The sequence below is a fragment of the Ranitomeya imitator genome, chromosome 3, assembly GCF_032444005.1.
Source record: "Ranitomeya imitator isolate aRanImi1 chromosome 3, aRanImi1.pri, whole genome shotgun sequence".
In the NCBI taxonomy this organism is placed as follows: Eukaryota; Metazoa; Chordata; class Amphibia; order Anura; family Dendrobatidae; genus Ranitomeya; species Ranitomeya imitator.
Window position 1 is genome coordinate 784,301,705 of NC_091284.1, and position 26,880 is coordinate 784,328,584.

The following is a 26,880-nucleotide window of genomic DNA, read 5'->3' on the forward strand; positions in this document are numbered from 1 at the left end:
CTTTCGAGGGAGAGTGCTTGGGGAAGCGATCGCCCCCCCAGAGTAGGGGGGGGGGGAGGTTGATCCCCAATAAAAGCAACGCTATTAAAGGTGAGACTGAGAGAGATAATCAAAGAGGGGGCAGGTTTGTGAGAGTTGGGGCGGAGCCATATTCACAGCAGGGACTCAGCCTTGGTTGTGGCTCCCTCTCACCCCCACTACGGACTTTTGATAGGAAGGAGGCATTAGAAATAAAATCGAGTAACCAAATGAACACCACCAATGAGTGCCTATATGATAAGGAATACACCTCATTTGGTAAAATGGCTAAACATGCTGCTTTGCTGCCCAAATCACTTATTAAATCTTTCGCCATTGGGCTTGAAGAAAAACTTAAAGAACAGTCTATTTTTGATAACCCTTACTTGACCCCTGACCTCTCTATGACATCTTTGGTGGGGAGGGAGGCGCAATCAATCAGTCACACAGCGTCTTCAGCTTCCTCCGAACGTGATTATAAAGATCTTATGGATGACTGTGACAATGAGGGGTTAACAGATTTAGAGGGGTGCTCAGAGGAGTCCAGCGATATGGAGGACTTAAGTGGCTCAGATGACACATCAAAAACCTCATATGTGAGCGACATGGAGCAGGAGCAGCCTTGTACTGAGGTCCCTAATTATTCCCCAATTGATAAAATTGTGGCCTCTGACGAGTATCCCTCTATGAAATTCATGGTCAACCTGTGTAGGGCTCTTTTGTCATCTATGGAGCTAAAAGGAACTAGGTTATCTGAAAAAATATTCAAAAAACTATTCAGAGAAGTTTTCTCGCATTTTGGCGGTGCCCCATTCTCTATCGCCAACACGACCTCTGATGATTCCCCTAACATCCCGAATAAATCCTACTCTCCAAGCAAACACCAAGGGTTGGCGTCTTGCAATAATGCGGAGGGCGAGCCTGCACGTCCAGATCCCCTGGTCAATCTAAAAAACGATATAGACTCCTTCAGAGCCAAATTAACTGATTTTGAAAATTACAAAAGAAAAAACAACTTGAAAGTCCGCGGTATCCCGGAATCGGTGGGGAAATCCCAGCTAGAAAAATATATTTCCTCTATGATATCTTACATGCTCCCCGAAACTAAAGGTAAAAACCTAATAGTAAAAGCATTCAGGATACGGAGACCTCCCTTTCTCCCGCCTAATACTGCCGCGGATGTTATCGTCTCACTATACCCCAATTGGCTTAGAGACTCGTTGCTCGTCGCCGCAAGGGAGCCAAGGTTCCTCTCGTCTCACTATGGACACTTGACATTGTACAGGGATCTGTGCAAGGACACTATGCAAAAACGTAAAATGTTTCAGCTCGCCACCAATAGACTGCACCAGGCTGGAATGCAATATAACTGGCACCAGTTCTCTAACCTGAGATTCCTCTTCGCGGCAAAATGGCGTACTTTTACTTCTCCAGCAGAGGCGATGAACTTCCTAGATCGTGCGGGTATAGGACATCCCGGATCTTCTTCTGACCCTACTTCCAAAACCAAAATTAACTCCTGAATGTTTCTCTTCTCTTTGTATAGTCCAGGTCACAACATGTGATTGAACCGATCTTGTTGCCCAATTAGTATTGGACCATTATCGATGGTCCTACCTTGACAGGCTGTCATTTTTTCCCATCAGTTACGCTAATTCTGGTTACTAAATTTTTGCAATATTGATTAAGTGAGGCTACTTATTTTATTATGCAGCTTTATACATAATCTCAGCCGCTGGCCTACACTATTTTTAGTTAACCCGTATCCTACTGCTCCTTTAAAGTTGATATATTCATCTGTTATTACATAGTTTAGAGAGATACATATACTATTCTTGTCTATGCATATTTCATCTAACCTACTCTTAAGTGGTTCTCTTATGATACAGCTACCATGTTTAATTCTACTGAACTAATGTCTGCTTGTCTCCCCTATTGTATAGGGGTCCTTCCCTGGTCTCGTGTCCCTTCCCTCCCTTCCTCCCCTCCCTAGTTTACCCTTCTCGGTTAAATATAATTGTTAAAATCCAATAAAAATTATTTTGAAAACAAAAAAAAAAAAAAAGAATGGATGCAATATTGATGGTGTCTATAAGGCATCTATTTTTTTTTCTCTCTCATTAAAATTGACGGCAAAGTCTCTTCTGAAATAAAATGAATGAAACTGGTGCCTGAGACAATCAAAATAGCGGCGTAGGCGTTCATCCATCAAGTTGCCATGGGTTGAAAGGCCATTATTATTATTATTACTATTATTAGTATAATATTATTGTTATTGCTATTATTTCTTTATTATTATATTAGTATTATTATATTATTATTATTCCTATTTTTTTATTGTTGTTATTATTGTTATTTATTGTTGCGTTTTACCTGCGGATTACCCGCGGATTTACTGCGGATTTGCAGCGTTTTTTCACCTGTGGTTTTACACCTGCGGATTCCTGTTGAGGAGCAGGTGTAAAACGCTGCGGAATCCGCGCAAAGAACTGACATGCTGTGGAAAATAAACCGCTGATTGGCCGCTGCGGATTCACAGCAATTTTCCAACCGGTTTACTGCTGCGGCAAATCCGTAACGTGCGGACATACCCTAAGGTTGGGTTCAGACCAGTGTACTGTATGAAAAATTTAAAAAAACCGTTTTCATCCATATTGTCATCGTGTATCTGTTTTTGACATCCATTGCGGTGTCCGTTTTTTTAATAATATGATGTAGAAGACCAAATACAGGGTCCTATGTTAATAATAATCTATCAGCAGGAATCAGGTGCTATACGGATGATCCATATGGGATACCATTTTTTGGCGCACCCGTAGACTTCAATGGGTGAGTCTCAACCGACATACAGAAGAGAATAGCGCACGCTGCCATTTTCTTCATACAGACCAAGTGTCCGTGTTACAAAGCATAATCTGAACAGCCCTATAGGCAGTCCGTGTGATCTCCGATTATAATACATACCGCCAGGGGAGAAGCTATAGGAGGTGCAGGGGTTACAATCACACTGGGCCCTGCAGCCAAGAGGGGCCAAAACGTCCCTTGTCCATATCAAAAGATTATTAATGTTAAAGACCAGTAACAGTTTGGAGATTTTGCATATGGGCCCACGATCTTAAAATTACGCCATTGCATACAGAACACGTACGTGTAATATACTCGTCTCTATGAGCCCTAAGGTTAAAGCGGTATTCCCAGCTCCAAGGTCCTATCCCAATATATGTATTCGGCCATGTTTTTATACGTTCAGTATTTGGTCAGTATTTTACCTCAGTATTTGTAAGCCAAAACCAGGAGTGGAACAAATAGAGGAAAAGTATAATAGAAACATATGCACCACTTCTGCATTTATCACCCACTCCTGGTTTTGGCTTACAAATACTGAGGTAAAATACTGACCAAATACTGAACATGTGAATGTGGCCTTAGGTGTAATAATAATAATATTAGCAAATCCCTCCAATTAGTACTAATGTAGTCTAGTTCTTCTGATTCGCTATGTCACTTACCCCATGTGCAGGGCATTGCAGTAGCTTAGGTATCCATGGTTGCGATTACTGTCACTATATGAGTGGTCGTATCCATGGATACCTAAGTTACTGCGATGCCTGCACATGAGGTAAGTGACATAGTGAATCAGAAGAACTGCACTACATTTGTAATTGGAGTTTTTTGTTAATATCATTATTCCTACATATTGGAATACGATCTTGGAGATGGGAATACTCATTTAAATTGCCACAATAAGTTTCTCATTCTGCATGTTTTCGCTGTCCAACAACCTCAGCTCAGTTCCATCAATGTGGATAGGATTTATAGAAATCTCACATCCACTGCACTGTTATTTACACAAAATGTTTCTGACATCCGCAACTTCTCCATTCCTCTTGCTGTAAATATGTGGGTTTTTTTTTTGCAATATATTTAGGATCCAATTAGCCAGTGGATCCGTCGAATCAATGAATCCGTCGCATCAGTTTTTCACAATGTGTAACAGATCCGGTGATCCGTCGAGCCAACGGATTGTGACTGACGGCAGAAAACTGATGTGTGAAAGGGGCCTAACTAGAACTTTAGTGCTGCGCTCCGCACATATGGAGGAAATGTCTTGCGATTTTTTTTTTACAGTTTTCATGGGTGCTCGGTGTGTTGTGGGTGTACAGGCCTCATCTCGGGACATATTGAGGCACATTTATCTGAAGGGTCTACAAGGAAACAGATTTGTTGCCCATAACAACCAATCATAGCACAGCTTTCATTTTACCAGAGCTGGTCGTAGTATGTAAGCTGGGATCTGATTGGTTGCTTTGAGCAGCAAGGACAGTTTTTGTTTCCTTAGGGACATTTTCGATAGGTCTGGATGAGGCTGTGTATATGGTTATCAGTGTAGGTATGGATGTGTACTCAGGCTGTGCGCCACCTGCTGGTCAGAGGGAAAAGTGAAAGTGGCGGAAGGCTTTGAGTGTGACACCGAGGCTGGCAGCGTGGAGGAGACGGGCAGCAGTGGAGAGGTAATGCTGGGGCTGCCGGCCGGGGAGTGGGGTGTCTGTCCCAGGGGGGACCAAGCCCTGAGCACTGTGAGCAGACCCCCGTCCTGCGCAGTTACACACAGCAGTGCCAGTGTCCGCAGGGAGGGAAGTTTCCATTACAAGTGGCTGTTTACTCCTCAGCGATGTGTTACATTGTAGACGCGTGTTTGCTTCTTGTTCAGAAGAACTGTCATGGGGATTTCCCATGAAAAGCCTGACTGGCAGGCTGTAATGTGTGATTAGTGGGGGTCCTGCTGATGCAGCCCCTCTTCTTACACATTGATGGCTCGTCTGCTCATGTTTGTCATAGGGAATACAAGTAAGAGAGTCGTTTTTGTGTATTGATTTTTTTTTTTTGCATAAAACCTTCCATCATTGCGCTGGATCCAGTTTTCATCTTGTGTCCGTTTTTACAATCAGGGTGGCATCCATGTGTCCTAAGAAAAAACGGAATCCACACTAAGGCTACTTTCACACTAGCGTCGAATTCGGCCCGTCGCATTGCGTCGGGCCGAGATTCCGACGCTAGCGTTTCTTGTGCCGCACAACGGGTGCAGCGGATGCATTTCTCCAGCGCATCCGCTGCCCTATTGTGAGGTGCGGAGGTGGGGGCGGAGTTCCGGCCGCGCATGCGCGGTCGGAAAAAGCGGTCCGTCGGCAGCAAAAAAGCGTTACATTTAACGTTTTTTGCTCCCGGCGGTCCGCCACAACACAGCGCAACCGTCGCACGATGGTTGCGGCGTGTGTCAATACGTCGCAATGCGTCGGTAATGTTACTCTATGGGGCAAAAACGCATCCTGCAAACAACTTTGCAGGATGCGTTTTTTCCCCTAAACGACGTATTCCAAAAAACGCCAGTGTGAAAGTAGCCTTATTCACCCTCACTAGATGGATTCTCCAGGATTTGAACATCACTGTCTGATCAGTGGGGGTGCGACATACTGCACCCCGTGGCCGATCAGTATCAGTAGCGGCTAGAACTGCACAGCATTGCCCCGGCGAGTGTATAGCGGCCGGCTGCTCCACATCCGCCACCTATTCAAATCAATGTGCAGTTCCCAGTCGCAGCCATTATTCTGCCGAGGGCGCTGTGCTGCTCCGCAGCTGAGCAGTTCTGACCTCCAACCACAAGACGGATTTCATCACCAGGTACCACTGTAACCAGTGTAACGGCGCCGACCTGACCCTGCCTGTAGTTACTGTGCACAATCCTGCTGACAGTTTCCCTTTAAGCTGCATTATAAGAAGCGTCAGCAGGATGCGTGGGCTGCCCTCGCCGCAGTACTTGACTGTCTCGGTTTCTGTTGGTGGAGTGGGAATTTTGTTGGGAACCTTCCAAGGGGGAGAAGATCTGACTTTTGCTGCCGTCTCCTTGTTTGCACCGTGACTCATATTTATATAGAGATTTTGTCGGACAAGAAAAGGGGTAACCAAGGGCAGATAGTGTCTATAACCTAGCATCTGGGAAAATTGTAACAATAGTACATTACAAGAGTGATATCTGTATAAGAATATTCCCAGTAGACCTAACTCTGTTGACCCCCTGACGAAGGTGTTCCGAAACGCGCGTTGGGGCGGACACCGAGGCGCTGCGCTGGTTCTGGATCGGTCTCACTTTGGGGTGATGTATTTATATTTACTATCGCTTTATATAGCTTATGGTGGTACTGTGATACTATATGGTGTGTTTAAGACTATGGTCGATTACATTGCGACTGGTGAGCACCTTAATCTGATATGACATCTTATTTTGCCCCATATTGACCAGGTTATCCTGATTTGTTGCACTAGTGTGGTGCACTAATTTGTTACTATGGATCAGTAGGCAGTGTCCTGGTGTCTCGTATGCACTATTTGTTTTTAATACTGTTGGATGACTCTGTTGTCATCACTGACCCCTTGCCTTACACTTGATAATAAAGCAATTTTATTCATGACATAAAGTTATCGTTTTGGATTCATTTCCTCTTTCCCCCCTTTCTATAGATATTTTGTCGTAGACTTGAGCCTGGAGGCCTTGGCTTTAGGAGAATGCGTTTTCCTGTCCCGGTGCCATACAATGTGACAATTATTATAAAGCTTATAGACTTTCGGACGGCACCGAACCTTATAATCATGCATTGTGTTGCCTGAGATGTTGTCCTGCAATATTTCATTTATAAGGTGCTCATTTATTCATTTGGTCTGGCCTAGAATAAATGTGTTTCTATGGTGAGATGGAAGTAAGCTGCTGAGTGCCATATCTGCCATAAAGACAAAAGGATCAGGCGGTCAAATTTATCATACCTGATCCTCCTCCCCCCCAAACCAAACCCCCCCTCCCCCCCTCCGACATCATCTGGATAAGGGTCGAGTTAGGAGATTCCCCTTAAACATAAGAAGATTGGATGCTCGCTAATAGTGGGATCGGCAGACTTTAAAGGATTGTTCACAAAATAGCAAGATATCCCCGATCCAAAAGATAGCGGATCACTTGTTAATCCCCCAACGATCCTGAAAATGGAGTGCCAGAACCCTGAGAATGGGGCTTGCAGAGACCCATCCTCACTGGAGCAGAGGTGCCCATGTTTGACCACAGCTCCCTTCATTGTGGATTGTGTATAGGACTGTTGGAGAAATCCGAGTACAGGACTAAAGGCTTGTGCAGATACACTCATCCCCATGATATTCTATGGGGACGTGCACATAGTCAATTTTTCCTTTTCCTCAGACCGAGGAAAACAATTGCACCATGTACGAGTTGCATCTGGTTATTGGATCGCATTCAGTCATTCATGCCTGTGGGTCCTTGGAAAATATCAGACCGCACTCAGATGACATTCGAGTGGAGTCCGCTTTTCACGGACAGTCTGAACGGAGAAAGTGGAGATTTTTTTTCTATTCTCCGACGAGAAAATCAGATCTCACAGTGATCAGAGTGTGATTAGCATCATCAGACTGATTTTTCGCAGGTATATAAACATGGTCGTGTATCTTGGCATAGGGCTACCGTCAGACAATCAGTATTTGGTCAGTATGATACATCAGTATTTGTTCGCCAAAACCAGGTGAGGAACAATCGGAGGAACAGTATAATAGAAAAAGGTAACCACTTCTGTATTTATCACCCACTCCTGGTTTTGGCTTACAAATACTGATGTGAAATACTGACCAAATACTGTTAGTGTGCATGTAGCGTAAGACTTGGCCTCTGCATTGCCCTGTTTTCTGGATTGTCAGCGGTTCCAGCGTTTGGACACCCAACAATCAGTGCGTTATCCCTTATCTTGTGGTCACCTTAGCATATAGTATCCAACGCGAGAGCATCGGATATTGTAATGATAGGCTGCTCAAACTCTGATCACTGACATTCGGCTCCCGCTTGCAGCAGACTGTCTCGCATGACAGGATCTCAGAGGAGACGGAAACAGTAATTTCTCCATTGCTGACATCTGCGGTAATGGGACTGCTCTTGGGTGACATCTGAGTGCAGTCTGATGTTTCACACGCACCCATAGACTTGTATGGGTGAGAGTAATCCAATTCTCAGACACACTCGCTGCATGCTCCGAATCGGCATGATAAAGTAATCGCAGGTCTGAGCTGCCCCGTAAAATAACACTGGGCCGAGTCCAATACGATGTTTTATAGCATAGCCCTCGGCCGTGTTATACGCTCCTCTGACTCCGGCCTATCCCCTTTAATGCAGCAACGTGAAGCAAGGACCTTTGATTGGTTAGGCTCCCAGTGCTGAGATCTCCACCGATTGCTAGAAAGCCAGGGGACAAGCATTTGCGGCTTACGCTATTACAGACACTTTTCCATGTGCTGTCCTTGAAAAACGGATATCGCGAAGACCAATCTTATTCAATGGGGCAGTGCAGATGAAATGTTCTTTTCACAGATTGAATCTGTGCGTGAAAAAAAGTTATAGCACTCACTAGTTTATTCTGTGTGGCGAATGAGACTCACCCTTTCAAGTCAATTCATAAAAAAAAATATTCTGCTGGCATTGGCAATCACCTCTCCCGCTCGGACCAACACCCACACGGGCCCGGTTGTGACCTCTGCAACTGCGATTGTTACACCTCTGTTGAAAAGGTTAAAAGAAGTGACCGGTCCGTACTGGCTCACTGGTTTATTCAATACAACGTAAAAAAAAAAGTGCCCTGTAAAGTGTCTAGCTCCTGAAAAAGTCACCAGGTTTGAGATGTCTAAAAGACTCCATGTGTACATACCCTTAGTTATTTGTGAATCTGCCGGAAAAGCAATGTGTTGAGTAGGGTGCTTTGATTTTTTTTTTTGCTGTAGTGAATGAACACTAACACTGTTTTCTCTTTCTTAGTCGGTGTTTGTCCTCCTGGCTGCGCCAAAGGAGTTGAATTCCCAGCACCATGAGTCTTGCTTTACATGAGCTGCTGCTCTGCTGCCGTCAGCTGGAAACTGACAAGGCCACAGAAAGACGGGTATGGCGTCCTGATATGGTGTCCTTAATGCGTCCTTATATGGTGTCCTTAATGCTTCCTTATATGGTGTTCTTATTGTGTCCTTATATGGTGTTTTTATTGTGTCCTTATATGGTGTCTTTATTGTGTCCGTAGTGCGTCCTTATATGGTGTCTTTGTGTCATTAATGTGTCCTTATATGGTGTCTTTGTGTCATTAATGTGTCCTTATATGGTGTCTTTATTGTGTTCGTAGTGCGTCCTTATATGGTGTCATGCGTCCTTATATGGTGTTCTTATTGTGTCCTTATATGGTGTTTTCATTGTGTCCTTATATGGTGTCTTTATTGTGTCCGTAGTGCTTCCTTATATGGTGTCCTTATTGTGTCCTTATATGGTGTCTTTATTGTGTCCGTAGTGCGTCCTTATATGGTGTCTTTATTGTGTCCGTAGTGCGTCCTTATATGGTGTCCTTATTGTGTCATTATGGGGTCCTTATGTTTCACTATTGCAGTGTTTCCCAACCAATCTTCAGTGTAGCCCTATACTGGTGGTGCTGTTACATACCTGTCATGGCGCCCCCTGCTGTAATTTCCCTCTCTAAACAACTACCTAGTGTGTCCAGTGTCAGTGAGAAAAAGCTACTTCTGCTGCTCCGATTCTTATTGACCCTTGTTTTTGTGTTCTGGATGACTTTTTATTTTTAAACATTGTCTTTATTGAAATTATAAACAGAAAAAGGAGGATATTCTAAACAAAAAACAATCACTGAGCGGTGGGGAATAACAAAGTTATCAACTTGTGACTCAGATCCTGAAAGCAATGTAGGACAAAAACATCATGTGAATACAAAGAAACCAGGATGAGAAAACAAACAACCATAATTACCCAAACTGATTGGAATAAAACATGCAAAAGAGAATACATAGGAGATGGAGGAAAACAGAGGAGTAAGAAAAAGGGGAAAGCAGAAAGAGATGACACAATTGTTAACCTGTTAAATGCTGCTGTCAATCTCTGATCGCAGGTCGCTTATGGGTTGTCATGGCAACCAGGGGTCTGCTGATGACCCCCGTGCCTGCCATTACGGAGGTTATTTTAAATCCTACCTGTGACCGGCCTTCAGAGGAGACCGTGATTTCTCCTATATGCAGCAGCACTGTGACATCCTTGTATATAGCACAAGCGATCAAATGATCGCAAGTTCAAGTCCCCTGCGGGGGATAACAAGAACAGTGAAAAGTAGAACATGTTTTAAAAAATCTAAAAAAAACTCCATAAGGTTCCCCTTCCCCCATTGAAAATAAAGATATTAAAAAATACACACATACGGCATCGCCGCATTTAGAAAAGTCTGACCTCTCGAAATGTAAAAATAATTATCGTATATACTCTAGTATAAGCCGAGGCATCTACTTTTGCCACGGAAAACTGGGTAAGCTTATTGACTCGAGTATAAGCCTGGTATACATTGTCCCCTCATCCCTGTCCTGGTATGTGGCTCCCCCCCGTCCTGTCCTGGTATGTGGTTCCCCCCCCCCCCCCCCGTCCTGTCCTGGTATGTGGCTCCCCCCCGTCCTGTCCTGGTATGTGGTTCAACCCCCCCCCCCCCCCCCGTCCTGTCCTGGTATGTGGCTCCCCCCCGTCCTGTCCTGGTATGTGGTTCCCCCCCCCCCCCCCGTCCTGTCCTGGTATGTGGCTCCCCCCCGTCCTGTCCTGGTATGTGGCTCCCCCCCCGTCCTGTCCTGGTATGTGGCTCCCCCCCCGTCCTGTCCTGGTATGTGGCTCTCCCCGTCCTGTCCTGGTATGTGGCTCCCCCCCGTCCTGTCCTGGTATGTGGCTCTCCCCGTCCTGTCCTGGTATGTGGCTCTCCCCGTCCTGTCCTGGTATGTGGCTCCCCCGTCCTGTCCTGGTATGTGGCTCCCCCCCGTCCTGTCCTGGTATGTGGCTCCCCCCCCGTCCTGTCCTGGTATGTGGCTCCCCCCCCGTCCTGTCCTGGTATGTGGCTCCCCAGTCCTGTCCTTGTATGTGGCTCCCCCCGTCCTGTCCTGGTATGTGGCTCTCCCCGTCCTGTCCTGGTATGTGGCTCCCCGATCCTGTCCTGGTATGTGGCTCCCCCCCGTCCTGTCCTGGTATGTGGCTCCCCCCCGTCCTGTCCTGGTATGTGGCTCCCCCCCCCGTCCTGTCCTGGTATGTGGCTCCCCCCTTCCTGTCCTGGTATGTGGCTCCCCCCGTCCTGTCCTGGTATGTGGCTCTCCCCGTCCTGTCCTGGTATGTGGCTCCCCCCCTTCCTGTCCTGGTATGTGGCTCCCCCCTTCCTGTCCTGGTATGTGGCTCCCCCCTTCCTGTCCTGGTATGTGGCTCCCCAGTCCTGTCTTGGTATGTGGCTCCCCTTGTCCTGTCCTGTCCTGGTATGTGGCTCCCCCCGTCCTGTCCTGTCTTGGTATGTGGCTCCCCGTCCTTTCCTGGTATGTGGCTCCTCAGTCCTGTCCTGGTATGTGGCTCCCCCCTTCCTGTCCTGCTGTGTGTGGCTCCCACCCGTCCTGTCCTGGTATGTGTCTCCCCTCGTCCTGTCCTTGTATGTGGCTCCCCTCGTCCTGTCTTGGTATGTGGCTCCCCCATCCTGTCCTGGTATGTGGCTCCCCCATCCTGTCCTGGTATGTGGCTCCCCTGGTCCTGTCCTTGTATGTGGCTCCTCCTGTCCTGGTATGTGGCTCCCCCCGTCCTGTCCTGATATGTGTGGCTCCCCCTGTCCTGTCCTGTCCTGGTATGTGTGGCTTCCCATATTGTATGCATGGCTCCCCCAGTCCCGCATTGCTCAGGTCCCCCGGTCCCGCATTGCTCAGCTCTCCCACTTACCCTGGTTGTATGCATGGCTCACATTGCCTCCGCTCCCCGTCATACTCTCGCCCTCTTTGCACCTGCATCTCCGTTGTCCCTGCGCTGGCGGCTCTCCTCTCCTCTGCGGTCACGTCACTAAGGTAATGAATATGCGCTCCACGCCTATGGGAGTGGAGATGTGACCACAACTTTCTCACATTCTCATCCCTCTCCACTCCATGTCTACAATCCCCACCCCACAAACTTTCACACCCTCGCAGAAATCTTAAACATCTTGACCTACATTCATTCTCTGAATCCCTCCTCCCCCTCACAAACATAAGTTCCATACACAATGCGGATGACGCTGCTGCTCTATATAACACCACAATAGCTGTAGCTTTGGAATCTGCTGCCCCACTTACACATACCAAAGCTCGCAAAATCAACAGACAGCCCTGGCACACCAGCCTGACCAAAGAACTGAGGCGAGCTTCCAGGGCTGCTGAGCGCAGATGGAAAAGATCCCACTCTAACGAGCACTTCATCGCATTCAAACAGTCCCTCACTACTTTCAAGACCACACTCGCCACAGCTAAACAAACCTACTTCTCATCTCTCATATCCTCTCTCTCTCACAACCCTAAACAGTTATTCAACACCTTCAATTCTCTCCTCCGTCCCCCAGCACCTCCTCCCTCCCCACTTATCTCCGCTGAAGATTTTGCCTCATTTTTCAAGCAGAAGATTGATAGCATTAGAGATAGTTTTGGTCAACAACCCCCAGAGCCCTTCCTCCCGATTTCCCAGCCCTCCACCTCCAAAACCAACTTCTCCACCATTACAGATGATCAACTCTCCACTCTACTCTCAAGATCACATCTCACCACCTGTGCACTTGACCCACTCCCATCCCACCTCATCCCAAACCTCACCACAATCTTCATCCCAACCCTAACCCATCTCTTCAACCTATCACTAACAACTGGTGTTTTCCCCTGAAGCTTTAAACATGCCTCCATCACACCTATCCTCAAAAAGCCCTCTCTTGACCCATCCTCTGTATCTAGCTATCGCCCTATATCACTTCTCCCCTATGCCTCCAAACTACTTGAACAACACATTTACCTTGAACTGTCCTCCCATCTCTCTTCTTGCTCCCTCTTTGACCGCCTACAATCTGGCTTCCGGTCACACCATTCCACTGAAACTGCCCTAACTAAAGTCACCAATGACCTCTTAACCGCCAAGAGCAAGCGACACTACTCTGTCCTCCTCCTCCTCGACCTGTCGGCTGCCTTTGACACAGTGGACCATTCCCTATTATTACAAACCCTCTCATCCCTTGGCATTGCAGACTTGGCCCTATCCTGGATCTCATCATACCTAACAGACCGGACATTCAGCGTCTCCCACTCTCACACCACCTCCTCACCTCGCCCTCTATCTGTCGGAGTCCCGCAAGGTTCAGTCCTTGGGCCCTTGCTCTTCTCCATTTACACCTTTGGCCTGGGGCAGCTCATAGAATCTCATGGCTTTCAATATCACCTCTATGCTGATGACACACAGATCTACATCTCTGGACCAGATATCACCTCCCTTCTAACCAGAATCCCTCAATGTCTGTCCACTATTTCATTTTTCTTCTCCGCTAGATTTCTGAAACTTAACATGGACAAAACAGAATTCATAATCTTTCCCCCATCTCACGCGACCCCCCCAACGAACCTATCCATTACAGTAAATGGCTGCCCACTCTCCCCAGTCCCACAAGCTCGCTGCCTCGGGGTAATCCTTGACGCTGATCTCTCCTTCAAACCACATATCCAAGCCCTTTCCACTTCCTGCCGACTTCAACTCAAAAAAATTTCACGAATCCGTTCATTCCTCAACCATGAATCTGCAAAAACCCTAGTCCATGCCCTCATCATCTCTCGCCTTGACTACTGCAACCTCCTGCTCTGTGGCCTCCCCTCTAACACTCTCGCACCCCTCCAATCTATTCTAAACTCTGCTGCCCGACTAATCCACCTGTCCCCCCGCTATTCCCCGGCCTCTCCCCTCTGTCAATCCCTTCACTGGCTCCCCATTGCCCAGAGACTCCACTACAAAACCCTAACCATAACATACAAAGCCATCCACAACCGGTCTCCTCCATACATCTGTGACATCGTCTCCCGATACTCTCCTGCACGCAACCTCCGATCCTCACAAGATCTCCTTCTCTACTCCCCTCTTATCTCCTCTTCCCACAATCGTATACAAGATTTCTCTCGCGTATCACCCCTACTCTGGAACCCTCTACCACAGCACATCAGACTCTCACCTACCATCGAAACCTTCAAAAAGAGCCTGAAGACCCACCTCTTCCGACAAGCCTACAACCTGCAGTAACCACCGATCGACCAAACCGCTGCCTGACCATCTCTACCCTCACCTACTGTATCCTCACCCATCCCTTGTAGATTGTGAGCCTTCGCGGGCAGGGTCCTCATTCCTCCTGTACCAGTTATGACTTGTATTGTTTAAGATTATTGTACTTGTTTTTATGTATACCCCTCCTCACATGTAAAGCGCCATGGAATAAATGGCGCTATAACCATAAATAATAATAATAATAATATTCATTAACTTAACGAACGGCACCACGTGACCGCACAGCACAGGAGAGGAGAGCAGCCAGGACAACGGAGATGCAGCGCGACAGAGGGTGAGTATGATGTCTTCTGTTAGCCGGCAGCTGCAGCTGTCACTGTGCCACAGCCGCCGGCTCCTGCCTCTGCTACGCCGCTCCCCCTCCCCCGCCAGCGTTCTGGACAATTGACTTGTGTATAAGCTGAAGGGGGGTGTTTTCAGCACAAAAAAATTGTGCTGAAAATCTCGGCTTATACACGAGTATATACGGTAACCTGATTGGTAAACATCGTAAATGAGGAAAATTCAAGAATGCCAAAATTAGTTTTTTTGGGGGTCACCGCAATTCTACCAAAAATGTTGTAACATGTGACCAAAAAAATCACATCTTTCTTAAAAAGGTACTAATAAAAACATCGTCTCACCTCGCAAAAATAAGCCATCATATGCTCCATCAGCCCAAAATGAAAATGTTACAGATCTCAGAATACAAATGCAAACTTCTGATTTTTTAATTCACCTCTACAATAATAGAAAAAAAAAACTGGACATGTTTTGGTATCGCCATAATCATATTGATGAGGAGAATCATATTTTACTACAAAATATACACTGTAAAAACAATTCCACAATTTCTCCCTACTTGGAATTTTTTTTTCTGATTTTCCACTACACTATGTGGTAAAATCAACGGTGTAATTAAAAACTACAACTTTTCCCGCAAAAAAACAAGCCCTGATATGTCTATGAGGATAGGAAAATAAAGATAATTATGGCTCTGCGAAGAAGGGGAGGAAAAAAATGCATATTGGCTGTGGTGTGAAGGGGTTAAAGGGATATCACAGTGATGTAGAAGGAAGGGTGCTGTGTCCAGTTCTGTGATGAGGTCTGTGATTTTTCATATCACTTGCGGCACCTTTTCCCAAAAAGGACCAGTAAATGTGTAACAGACCTTAGAGTGTCTCATTTTTGCGCAGGTCAAGAATGGCCTTCAAAAGGAACACCTTTATGGCGTCTCTGCTCCCTCTCCCCTGGGAACCTGGAGATTGGTCAGCTTTCTCACTTTTTCCAATCACTGCCTTCTAGACCATTTGACGACAACATCCCCTAGTTAGCCAGGTATGGAAGACTTTGTCTTCTAACCCTGGTAGAAAAAGTGGATTTCCTAGAATGAGCAAAAAAGGAAGATAGCGGTAAGATAGGAGCCTGGACCAAGGACAACAGGCAAGGGTAGCTCCAATCCTGGGATGGGTTTAAGGCTAGGGTCACATTGCGTTAGTGCAATCCGTTTAGCGCTAGCGGATTGCGCTAACGCAATGTTTTCTATGGGGCTGCGGTCGGGGTCGTGGTAACGTCCCCGCTCTCGCAGATCCCCGATCTGCGAGAGCGGGGAACGGACCGCGGGCGCGCCTCGGACGCTGCTTGCAGCGTCCGCGGCGCGCCAGGAAACACTGGCACATCGCTAGCGCGTGCCGAACATGGCACGCGCTAGTGAAGCGCGTTCCCATTGCCTTCAATGGGCACGTTAACGGACGCGTTGCACGGCGTTAATTTCGCCGTGCAACGCTGTCCGTTAAACGCGGTCCCATAACGCAATGGGAACCCAGCCTTAGTCAATGTAATCAAGGACAAGTCCAGCCAAGGAATAACAGTCAAGGGGATATTTGTAAAGCTTTGCTCTGTCCCGACCCAAGAATTCCTCTTCCCATTCATACACCAGTCCAGATCTCTAGAGGTGAGTAGCAATATAATAAGATCTGAAATCAGGCAATGCTATGCGTCCTGATGACTCATATCGATAAAGGATGGTTTTACCGATGCGGGGAAGTTTTCCAGACCAAACAAAGCTGGTATGGACCGAGGCAAAGGTCCTGAAGAAGGACAAGAGAATCTCAATCAGAAGAGCTTGAAAAACATACAAAATCCTCACGAGAATGTTCATTTTGAAGATTGCGCTTTTACCGAACAATGTAAAAGCGTTCCTTGTCCATCTTGAGCAGATCTTCTGCACTGATTGTAGAACTCTATTAATTAAGAGAAAGTAAGAAATTAAAACTTGGGGACAGAATATGGCCTGTAGTACAGCGGGTCTGCCCGCACAGGTCAGTGTCTTTTACAACACACACAATGGAGGTCACCACACCTCCAGCCACAGACACTGAATTTTATTCAGCAAAACACACCCCTGCGGTGGGATATGTGAGCCGTCATTCCCACCCATCTCTTATGAACGCTCGTTAAACCCGGCCCTGGAATGGCCCAAACAATCCTTTCAGCCAGGTAGGAGGCTAAAATTCAGTCCTGGCATTTGAAATCACACAGGCCCATGCTGTCCCCATCCCCATGAACCAGATGGGATATATTACTAATATTACCCTGGATGGAGGAAAGAAAGATTTTTCCACAAGACCAATATTTCTAATGATACCGGTGGCCTGCTGGGGTAAGTGACGGAGTCAGCAACTTTGTGCTCCATCACAGATCTTAACAGTATGAGTGTATCGAGAACACCGATTCTGCTAACAACGTAGCAGACAAGGCAGCCGCGATAGATAATAGCCGCGATTACACATATCTCCCCTTAAGGACTTGTCCGGCAGCCATCTTACAGGCCACAAGAGAAGTCTCAAAAGGTTCCTCCTGCCCTGTAGGTATTGAGGAAGGTGCTCCCAAAGGTGGATGGGGTTTCTCCTGTACGGATTGAGTGGATTTTATGCTCTGAGGTCGGAGCTCACTCACTTGTGATGGCACTTCTTAGCTTTTGCCCACGCCACCAACATTCTGTTTTTATACTATTTTGTGGATACATGTAACTTTTCAGTCCCTTTTTTATTGCATTTTTAGATGTGGATGTAGTGAATGAAAATAAAATAAAAGGCAATTCTGATCTTTGGATTTTTGTATCTAATTATATATAAATATATTTTTTAGTTGCATTCTGATTGCTTGTTCTGTTTTTTTTTTTTTTTGCAATTCCATCACGTAGAAGAAATGACAAGATCACAGTAGTACAAAGATGATCGCGAAAGGGGCTTTCATGGGTACATGTTATTATTCCGCAATTGAGTTGGTACAATATTTGTGGTATGTCCTGATGAAGGGGTCACCTGAACTCTGAAACGCGTAGAATAAACCACGTTGAAACATCTACTATTTTTGGAATTCTTCTTGCGGCACCGCGGGGATGATCCTTTTTTCCTACCTAAGTGTATGCAATTGAGTCGCGTCAGGAGAGCTTTCCATAACGGTCATCTGATGAATGTGCTCTACCCAGTTCCCTCTGTTAAAAATAAATAAATTAGAAAAATCATCAGTAATATTTTGCTCTCCTATGACATTGTCTCTACATATTTTTTTCTGTGTTTTTAGAAAGAAATTGATAAGTTTAAGCGGCTTCTTCAAGACCAGGAGACGGTCCAGCAGTTAGATCGCAACTCTGATGCACGCCATGGTAAACAGCTGAACTGGGATACAGTGTTCAGGTTTGTGACAGCGATGTTTTCCAGAACAGTAATTAGAGTATACTGTGTGCAGAATTATTAGGTAATTTGTATTTTTGATTAATTTTATTACTAAACAAATACTGTAAGACGGTTTCTATGAGGGTCCAAAAAGACATATTGGAGGACTTGGGGGAACAAAAGGGGTTATGTCAGGTATTTATAAGGACTTAATGCACACCTTTTTAATCAATTACCCAATTAAGGCTAAAGAGAAGTGGGAAAATGAATTGGGACCGATAGAAGAGGATAAGTGGGAGGCAATTATGGAATACCCCAATTGTCATTGAGTGAGCCAGGTAGACTCTCACAAATATACGTGTTCCATAGAGTATACAGCAGAGGTGTCAAACTGCATTCCTCGAGGGCCGCAAACAGGTCATGTTTTCAGGATTTCCTTGTATTGCACAGGTGATAATTTAATCACCTGCACAGAACGATTCCAGCACCTTGTGCAATACAAGGAAATCCTGAAAACATGACCTGATTGCGGCCCTCGAGGAATGCAGTTTGACACCTCTGGTATACAGGACCCCTGAAAGACTATATGGGGCAGGACTGAGACAGACTTCTGGATGCCCTCATTGTCAGGCTGATGGGGCCGGGATCTTACATATGTTGTGGCTCCAGACTGGACTCATACTGGAATGTGGTTATTAACACTATAGAGGGAGTGTATGACTGTAGAATTGAGAGGGATCCTGTGGTTTGTATTTTAGGTTATGTGGAGGAGATTCAGATTCAACATCCGTTCAAATTGGCGATAGCTAGGTTGTTATACGTTGCACGTAAATTAATAGCTAGGCATTGGATAAATGAAGAACCGCCGACGATAAAAGAATTTTTTTTTAGACAATCAGACTTTAGTGTCAATATGGAAAAAGGTATTTATGCCAAAAGAAAAATGGAAAAAACGTTCAATGCATTGTGGGTGGAGAGACAATGATCCCGAAAGGAGGATGTACTTCTAAGTATTTGTTGCTGATGTTTCTATAATGGGGGGAGGGAGGGGATGCGCTGTAATTGAAAATATGTGACCTTGTTGGACATTGTAATGTCTGGACTCTGTATCTTTGTTTGAATTTCGTTAATAAAAATCTATCTGATTAAAAAAAAAAAAGTAAAAATTAGATTTTTTCTTTCTTAGAGTTTGATTGTTTGGTCGTCAAGATTGTTAGTCCTTTAGCGTTACCCAGGGTGCACCGTATCTACTTCTGTTGAAAATGACATCCATGAAGCGGTGATTAAAGTTGGTGATATCACAATTGTTAATATTTCCAAGCCTCCTGCAGTACAATGGCCTACTAAAGTTATCCATGTCCATCCACATCCTACCGTGTACATAGGAGATTTCAACAGTCACCATGAGCTCTGGCAATATGCTAGTAATGACGACGATGGTGAGCACCTGGTAAACTGGTCAGACGTGCACAACACATTCTTGGTTTTTGATGATGTACAATAACAAATTGTATTGTGGTACCGTGTTGGCCAGAAAAATCGATGTGAATATTTTTCTGCACAATGATGACAGAAGTATTCTAGGAGTGATACCTTTAAAGGTATCACTCCTAGAATACTTCTGTCATCATTGGGCAGAAAAATATTCACATTGGTTTTTAATGCAAAGGATTTTCCAACCTTTCAATCAGCAGCCTGGCAGAGAGGATACAACCCTGATTTATGTTTCGTATCACGCAATAGAAACAATCAACCTTTATCTACATCTCGGAGTGTTGTCAAACATTTCCCTCATAGTCAGCATCGCCTTGTCATCATCACTGTTGGAGTATCCATTCCTCTTGTAACTTCGTACCCACGTCCTCGATGGAATTTTGTTAAAGCCAACTGGAAAAAGTTTGCAGATCATCTTGACAAGTGTATTGGTTGGATACCTCCAATCAGTAAAAACTATGAGCGGTTCTGTAAAGATGTTATTAAAGCTACAAAGAAATCAATACCACGTGGCTTCCGCAAATAGTACATTCCAGGCTGGACTGATGAATGTGAACAACTATACAGACAATTTCTTGAGAGTGAAGATGGTGAAATCGGTGATGAGTTGCTGAACAAACTGAATGCAGCACGTTGTGTCAAATGGATGGAAACAGTTGAGAACTTGGACTTTAAAAGGTCCAGTAGAAAAGCGTTGTCTCTTTTAAGAAAACTAGAAGGAAACCGTAAAGCAAAACAGAAAACGAATGCTGTAACTCCAAATCAAATTGCTGCACACATTGTGAACCCCTCAAGAACCCCTAAAGACCGAGCTCATACCATAGAAGTTAAAAATAAGTTTAAGCTACTAAAATCATCTGTGGCATCAACTGAAGAATATTCCCGTCCTTTTACAACTTGTGACATTGAAATTGCCCTTGTTGATACTAAAAGTAACAAAGCTCCTGGATTTGACGGGATTCATCCCGAATTTCTCAAAAATTATGGACCTTTTGCGAAAAAATGGCTGGCAAAGTTCTTCTCAGATATCATGGAGAATGCTCAAGTCCCCAGTAAATTAAAACACGCCAAGATCATTGCATTGTTAAAACCTGTGAAGCCTGAAGATAATCCATCAAGCTATAGACCCATTGCTTTATTGAGCTGCCTTTACAAGCTGTTAGAACGCTTAATCTATAACAAGATCAATTTAAAGATTTTTGACTCAATACCTATAGAGCAAGTCGGCTTTAGACCTGCTCAAACCTGCAGTGACCAAGTTTTAGCCTTGACAACTTTAATTGAAGCTGAATTTCAAAAGAACAAGAAGGTTTCAGTGGTGTTCATCGGTCTTTCTGTCGCATATGACACTGTGTGGAGGGAAGGACTTCTATATAAGTTTCTGAAGGTGATTCCATGTAAGAAAATTATGTACCTCTTGAATAATATGATTGCAAATTGAACCTTTCAACTTATCATGGGTGATTCAACCAGTTGTAAGAAAACCTTAAACAATGGTTTGGCCCAGGGAGCAGTGCTGGCACCTCTCCTATTTGCTTTGTACCTAGCTGACATTCCTGACACAATACCACGGAAATTTGGATACGCCGATGACTGGGCACTTGCTACAGTGAGCAAAACAATGGAGGAAGCAGAGGAGGTTCTAACAGAAGATCTTAGTGTAATGGGAAAGTATTTTCGACAATGGAGACTAAAGCCCAATCCATCAAAAACGGAAGTATGTTGCTTTCATTTACACAACGCAAGTGCTAAGACTGAACTCAAAGTACGTTTTGAAGGTCAACTTGTCAAACACAACTTCAATCCCAAGTATTTAGGCATAATCCTTGATAGAAGCCTAACCTTCAAATCTCACTTGGAAAAGACAGCACAGAAACTGAAAGCACGCAATAATATTATTCAGAAACTCTGCGGATCCTCCTGGGGTTCCTCTACACCTGTCTTGCGAACGTCTACCCTTGTCGTGGTGTACCCTGCCGCAGAATATTGTGCTCCAGTATGGCTGAATAGTTGTCATGTGAATGTAATCGACAATCAGTTGAACAACTCTATGCGCATAATTTCTGGTGCAATCAGACCTACGCCCGTGCACTGGTTACCTGTCTTGACCCATATCGCACCTGCAAATCTGAGAAGACAAAAGCTCCTACTTAAAGGGAACCTATCACCCAGAAAATCGCGGGTGAGGTAAGCCCAACGGCATCAGGGGCTTATCTACAGCATTCTGTAATGCTGTAGATAAGCCCCCGATGTTACCTGAAAGAGGAGAAAAAGACGTTATATTATACTCACCCAGGGGCGGTCCCGCTGCTGGTCAGGTCAAACGGGCGTCTCCGGTCCGCTGCGGCGCCTCCCATCTTCATTACAAGACGTCCTCTTCTGATTTTCAGCCACGGCTCCGGCGCAGGCGTACTTTGCTCTGCCCTGTTGAGGGCAGAGGATAGTACTGCAGTGCGCAGGCGCCGGAAAGGTAAGAGGCCCGGCGCCTGCGCACTGCAGTACTTTGTCTGCCCTCAACAGGGCAGAGCAAAGTACGCCTGCGCCGGAGCCGTGGCTGAAGATCAGAAGAGGACGTCTTGTAATGAAGATGGGAGGCGCCACAGCGGACCGGAGACGCCCGTTTGACCTGACCAGCAGCGGGACCGCCCCTGGGTGAGTATAATATAACGTCTTTTTCTCCTCTTTCAGGTAACATCGGGGGCTTATCTACAGCATTACAGAATGCTGTAGATAAGCCCCTGATGCTGGTGGGCTTACCTCACCCGCGAATTTCGGGTTGACAGGTTCCCTTTAAAGAATACACCAAAGTAGTAAATAATGAAAATCTCCCAATGCATCAAAATATCCAAGATGTTCAAATACAGCGACTAAAATCAAGACATCCACCCATCCGAGCCGCAAGAAATGGCGTGAACTTTGGGTGAGTGCAATAGACGGTGAGCCTCAGGCTATGTGCACACGTTGCAGATTATTTGCGGTTTTTTAGCGTTTTTGCGCTATAAAAACGCAAATCTGCATACATTAAGCATCCTATCATTTTTAATGAAATCCGCAACTTCTGTGCACATGATGTGCGTTTTTCCGCATGAAACACGCATTGCGGAAAAATAATGAACCTGCTCATTAATTTTGCGTTTTTTTCGCGGTTTTCCCACTGTCTAATGCATTGGGAAATGTCCGGAAAAAAACGCGCAAAAAACGTGCAAAAAAAAAAACGCATACGGATTTCATGCGCAAATCTGGCAGAAATGTCCGGATTTTCACAGGAATTTTCTGCATGAATTCCTGAACGTGTGCACATAGCCTCAAACGTTTCCTCACTTTCCAAATCCACCACCAGTGTATCGTGTCTGTGCAGATCTTATGCATAAGCGGGGAAAATCTGACTCTCCTGCCTGTGACTGTGGAGCTGACCATCAAACAATTCAGCACATTGTAGAGGAGTGTCCCCTCAGATCTTATACTGGTGACAAGAATGATTTCTATACTGGAAATAACAAGGTTATTGCATACATAGAAAATCTCAATATTAGACTCTGATTTCTGTTCCTTTGTTCTTTTCAATCACTGTTTATCATTTATGTATTCTTATATGATGTTTAAACATATGTTCATACGATTAAATAAATTTTTTTCTTAGAAGAATATACTGTATGTGTGCAGAATTATTATGCAGCTAAATAAAAAACTTAAATTTTCCATCTCGGTTGTTTATTTTCGTCTTTTAAAGTGAGAATAATAACCAAATAACTCAAAATGAACAAAATACATTTCTGACATCTGAAAAAAAAACCCCAAAAAACAGTGACCAATATAGTAATATAGCCATCCTTCTTTTCAATAACAAAGGCTGGTGTAATTTTTATTTAATCTTTAAGGCCTTTACTGGCAGCTGGGCAGTGGAGACTTCGATGCTGCGATGGAACATTGTCCTGTAGAAAATCATGGGTTTTCTTGAAAGATACAGACATTTTCCTGTACTACTGCTTGAAGAAAGTGTCCTCTTAAAAACTGGCATTAGGTTTGGGACTTGATTTTGAGTCTTTCTTCAACTTGAAAAGGTCCAAGTAGCTCAACTTTAATATTACCAGCCCATAGCAGTACCCATATTCACCTTGCTTTTGTCTGAGTGGAAGTGGAGGTACACCTCTGTCCCCTCCAGCACGCTCTGCTGGATGCATGGGATGGGAGTCCATTTTCCCTCGACCGACTGTGTCCTCTCTCTCCTCAGGTCAAGCAGACACTCCAATGGTGGATGCTCCGATCTTTTCTCCTCCAAGGTAGGTCCTCGGTTATATCGGCCGTTCACATTCCAGGAGTGGAGAATTGGGCCGTGGATTTCCTGAGCCGGCAAGGTCTTGCCTCAGGAGAGTGGTCTCTCCATCAGGACATATTCCAACAGATTTGCCTTCGTTGGGGTTCTCCGGACGTAGACTTGATGGCTTCCTGGTTCAATGACAAGGTACCTCAGTTCGTGGCCCGGGACCCCAGAGCGATCGGGGCGGATGCGCTAGTCCTTCCTTGGAGTCAGTTTCGCCTCCCTTATCTGTTTCCCCCCCTGCCCCTGCTTCCCAGAGTCATCAGGAAGATCAGAGCAGAGGGTGTCCCGATGATTCTCATCACCCCGGATTGGCCTTGCAGGGCGTGGTATGCAGAGCTAGTCCAGCTCATCGCAAACGTTGCTTGGTGCCTACCAGATCGTCCAGATCTACTCTCTCAGGGCCCGTTCTACCACCAGACCTCAGGGGCCCTGTGTTTGACGGCATGGCTGTTGAATCCTGGGTTCTGACTCAAGCAGGTTTTATCCCGTGAGGTAGTTTCCACCTTGATCAATGCCCGGAAGCCGGTGTCATCGCGCATCTACCATCAGACCTGGAGGATCTTCTTTGATTGGTGCAGAAGCAGAGGTTGCCCTCTGATGGTTTTCAACATCCCTACCATACTGGATTTCCTACAATTCGGTCTGGACTTGGGGCTTTCGCCGAGTTCCCTTAAAGGGCAGGTCTCGGCTTTGTCAGTCCTTTTTCAACAAAAAATTGCTTCTAAACCTCAGGTCGGAACGTTCTTTCAGAGAGTCTCTCACGTGGCGCCTCTCTACAGAGCGCCTCTAGAGGCTTGGGACCTTAATCTGGTCCTGGGTGTCCTGCAGGAATCTCCCTTCGAGCATTTGCAGGACATCCCTTTATCTCTTCTTTCATGGAAGGTGACCTTTCTCGTCGATATTACCTCAATCAGACGATTCTCGGAGTTGGCACTTTCCTGTCGGACGCCATTCCTTACGTTCCACCGAGACAAGGTGGTCCTCAGACCGTCCCTTACTTTCCTCCTGAAGGTGGTGTCTTCCTTCCACCTCAATGAGGATATCGTACTTCCGTCTCTTTGCCCTACTCCAACGCACCGCATGGAGAAGGCGCTCTTCACTCCTTGGATCTTGTCAGAGCTCTCAGGAAGTACGTGTCCAGGACGGCATCTTTTCGTCAGACTGATGCTCTGTTCGTGCTCCCGGCGGGACACCAGAAGGGACTGGCCGCTTCTAAGTCGACAATCGCTAGATGGATTCGGTCGACCATTCAAGAGGTTTACCGCGTCAGAGGCAAGCCTATCTCTGCGGGCCTCAGATCACACTTCACTCGGTCGGTGGGTGCTTCCTGGGCCATTTGGAATCAAGCGTCCGCAGAGCAGGTTTGCAAAGCTGCGACCTGGTCTAGCCTGCACACCTTTTCAAAGCATTACAATGTCCATACTCAGGCGTCCTCAGATGCAAGCCTGGGTAGGCGTATTCTGCAGGCAGTGATAGCGCACCTGTAGACAGCAGGTGCCATAAGTTTACACTGTTGGGTTGTTAATTCCCACCCAGGGACTGCTTTTGGACATCCCACGGTCCTGTGTCCCCCAATGTGGCGATGGAGAAATAGGGATTTTTGTGTACTCACTGTAAAATCCTTTTCTCCGAGCCACTCATTGGGGGAAACGGCACCCACCCTTGTTTTTGGCTTGTTGCCTATGATAAATATTTTAGTCTCTGACATGTTGTTCCTACGGTTAAATCTTGTTAATTTCCTACTGCTTTGCTACGAACTGGTATTATCTGGAGCCAGTGGGCGGTGTATACTGCAGAGGAGTAGCTAACCCTTTTTGTATTTATTTAGTGTCAGCCTCCTAGTGGCAGCAGCATACAGCCACGGTCCTGTGTACCCCAGTGAGTGGCTCGGAGAAAAGGATTTTACGGTGAGTACACAAAAATCCCTATTTGTGACCCTGTTGACTATTTACAACAAAACCTTTGATGATTGTGATCGCCTCAATATCTTAGCAATTTCAGGAGCTTGATTCCTTTGAAAGAATCAGGTAAATCTCTTTTTTGCCCCATTTTGCCTGTCTAATACAAGCTGCCTTATAATTCTGCATACTTTGATGAAGGGTGTTATATCCTTAGGCCTCACCCCCCTCATTACACAAATACACATCACCTGATCTGCTTCATTCAATAACCTTTCAAAGTTACATAGCGTGACTCAAGGTGACATTTTCATGGCAGTCTATTCTTTTTCGGAGATTCCATGTGCTCACGCTCACCTAATCAGCATACCTCCTTTTCCTTTTGATTGAGGGTCTCCGGATCCAGATTGCGATTGCTTGGCAGCACATATCTACTATATAATTGTCTAAGGGTCACTTCCGTTTGTCTGTCTGTCCTTCTGTCTGTCACGGATATTCATTGGTCGCGGCCTCTGTCTGTCATGGAATCCAAGTCGCTAATTGGTCGCGGCAAAACAGCCACGACCAATCAGCGACGGGCACAGTCCGGAAGAAAATGGCCGCTCCTTACTTTCCGCAGTCACTGCCCGGCGCCCGCATACTCCACTCCGGTCACCGATCACACAGGGTTAATGCCGGCGGTAACGGACCGCAACCGCATTCAGTTACCTCGGCTATTAACCCTGTGTGTCCCCAACTATGCAGCATCAATAGTAAAAAAATGTAATGTTAAAAATAATAAAAAAATAAAAAACCTGCTATACTCACCCTCCGTAGTCCGCCGAGCCGCTCGCGCCTGCCGCCATCTTCTGTTCCCAGCGATGCATTGCAAAATTACCCAGAAGACTTAGCGGTCTCGTGAGACCGCTAAGTCATCTGGGTAATTTCGCAGTGCATCCTGGGAACGGAAGATGGCGGCAGCCGCGTGCGCATCGGGACAGCTTCACTGGATTGGATCCCGGAGGGTGAGTATAGAACTATTTTTTATTTTTTTTAAACAGGGATATGGTGCCCACAACTGCTATATACTACGTGGGTTGTATTATATACCGCGTGGGTTGTATTATATACCGCGTGGCTCTGTGCTGTATACTACCTGGCCAGTGTTACATACCATGTGGGATGTGTTATGTACTGCGTGGGCTGGGTTAGATATTACGTGGTCAGTGTTATATACTGCGTGGGCAGTGTTATATACTACGTGACTGGACAATATACTACGTGGCTCTGTGCTGTATACTA

The 26,880-nt window shown here is 45.7% G+C and overlaps 1 protein-coding gene across 1 annotated transcript in view; it reads left to right on the forward strand.

The window, feature by feature from the left end:
- Window positions 1-4,478: 4,478 nt before the first annotated feature.
- ATM (ATM serine/threonine kinase) overlaps window positions 4,479-26,880 on the forward strand; it is a 237,502-nt gene continuing 215,100 nt past the window's right edge. The window contains exons 1-3 of the mRNA XM_069759148.1: window positions 4,479-4,529; window positions 8,873-8,993; window positions 17,795-17,907. Coding sequence (XP_069615249.1) covers window positions 8,922-8,993; window positions 17,795-17,907 — 185 coding nt within the window. The 5' untranslated portion in view covers window positions 4,479-4,529; window positions 8,873-8,921. The remainder of the gene's footprint in view (window positions 4,530-8,872; window positions 8,994-17,794; window positions 17,908-26,880) is intronic.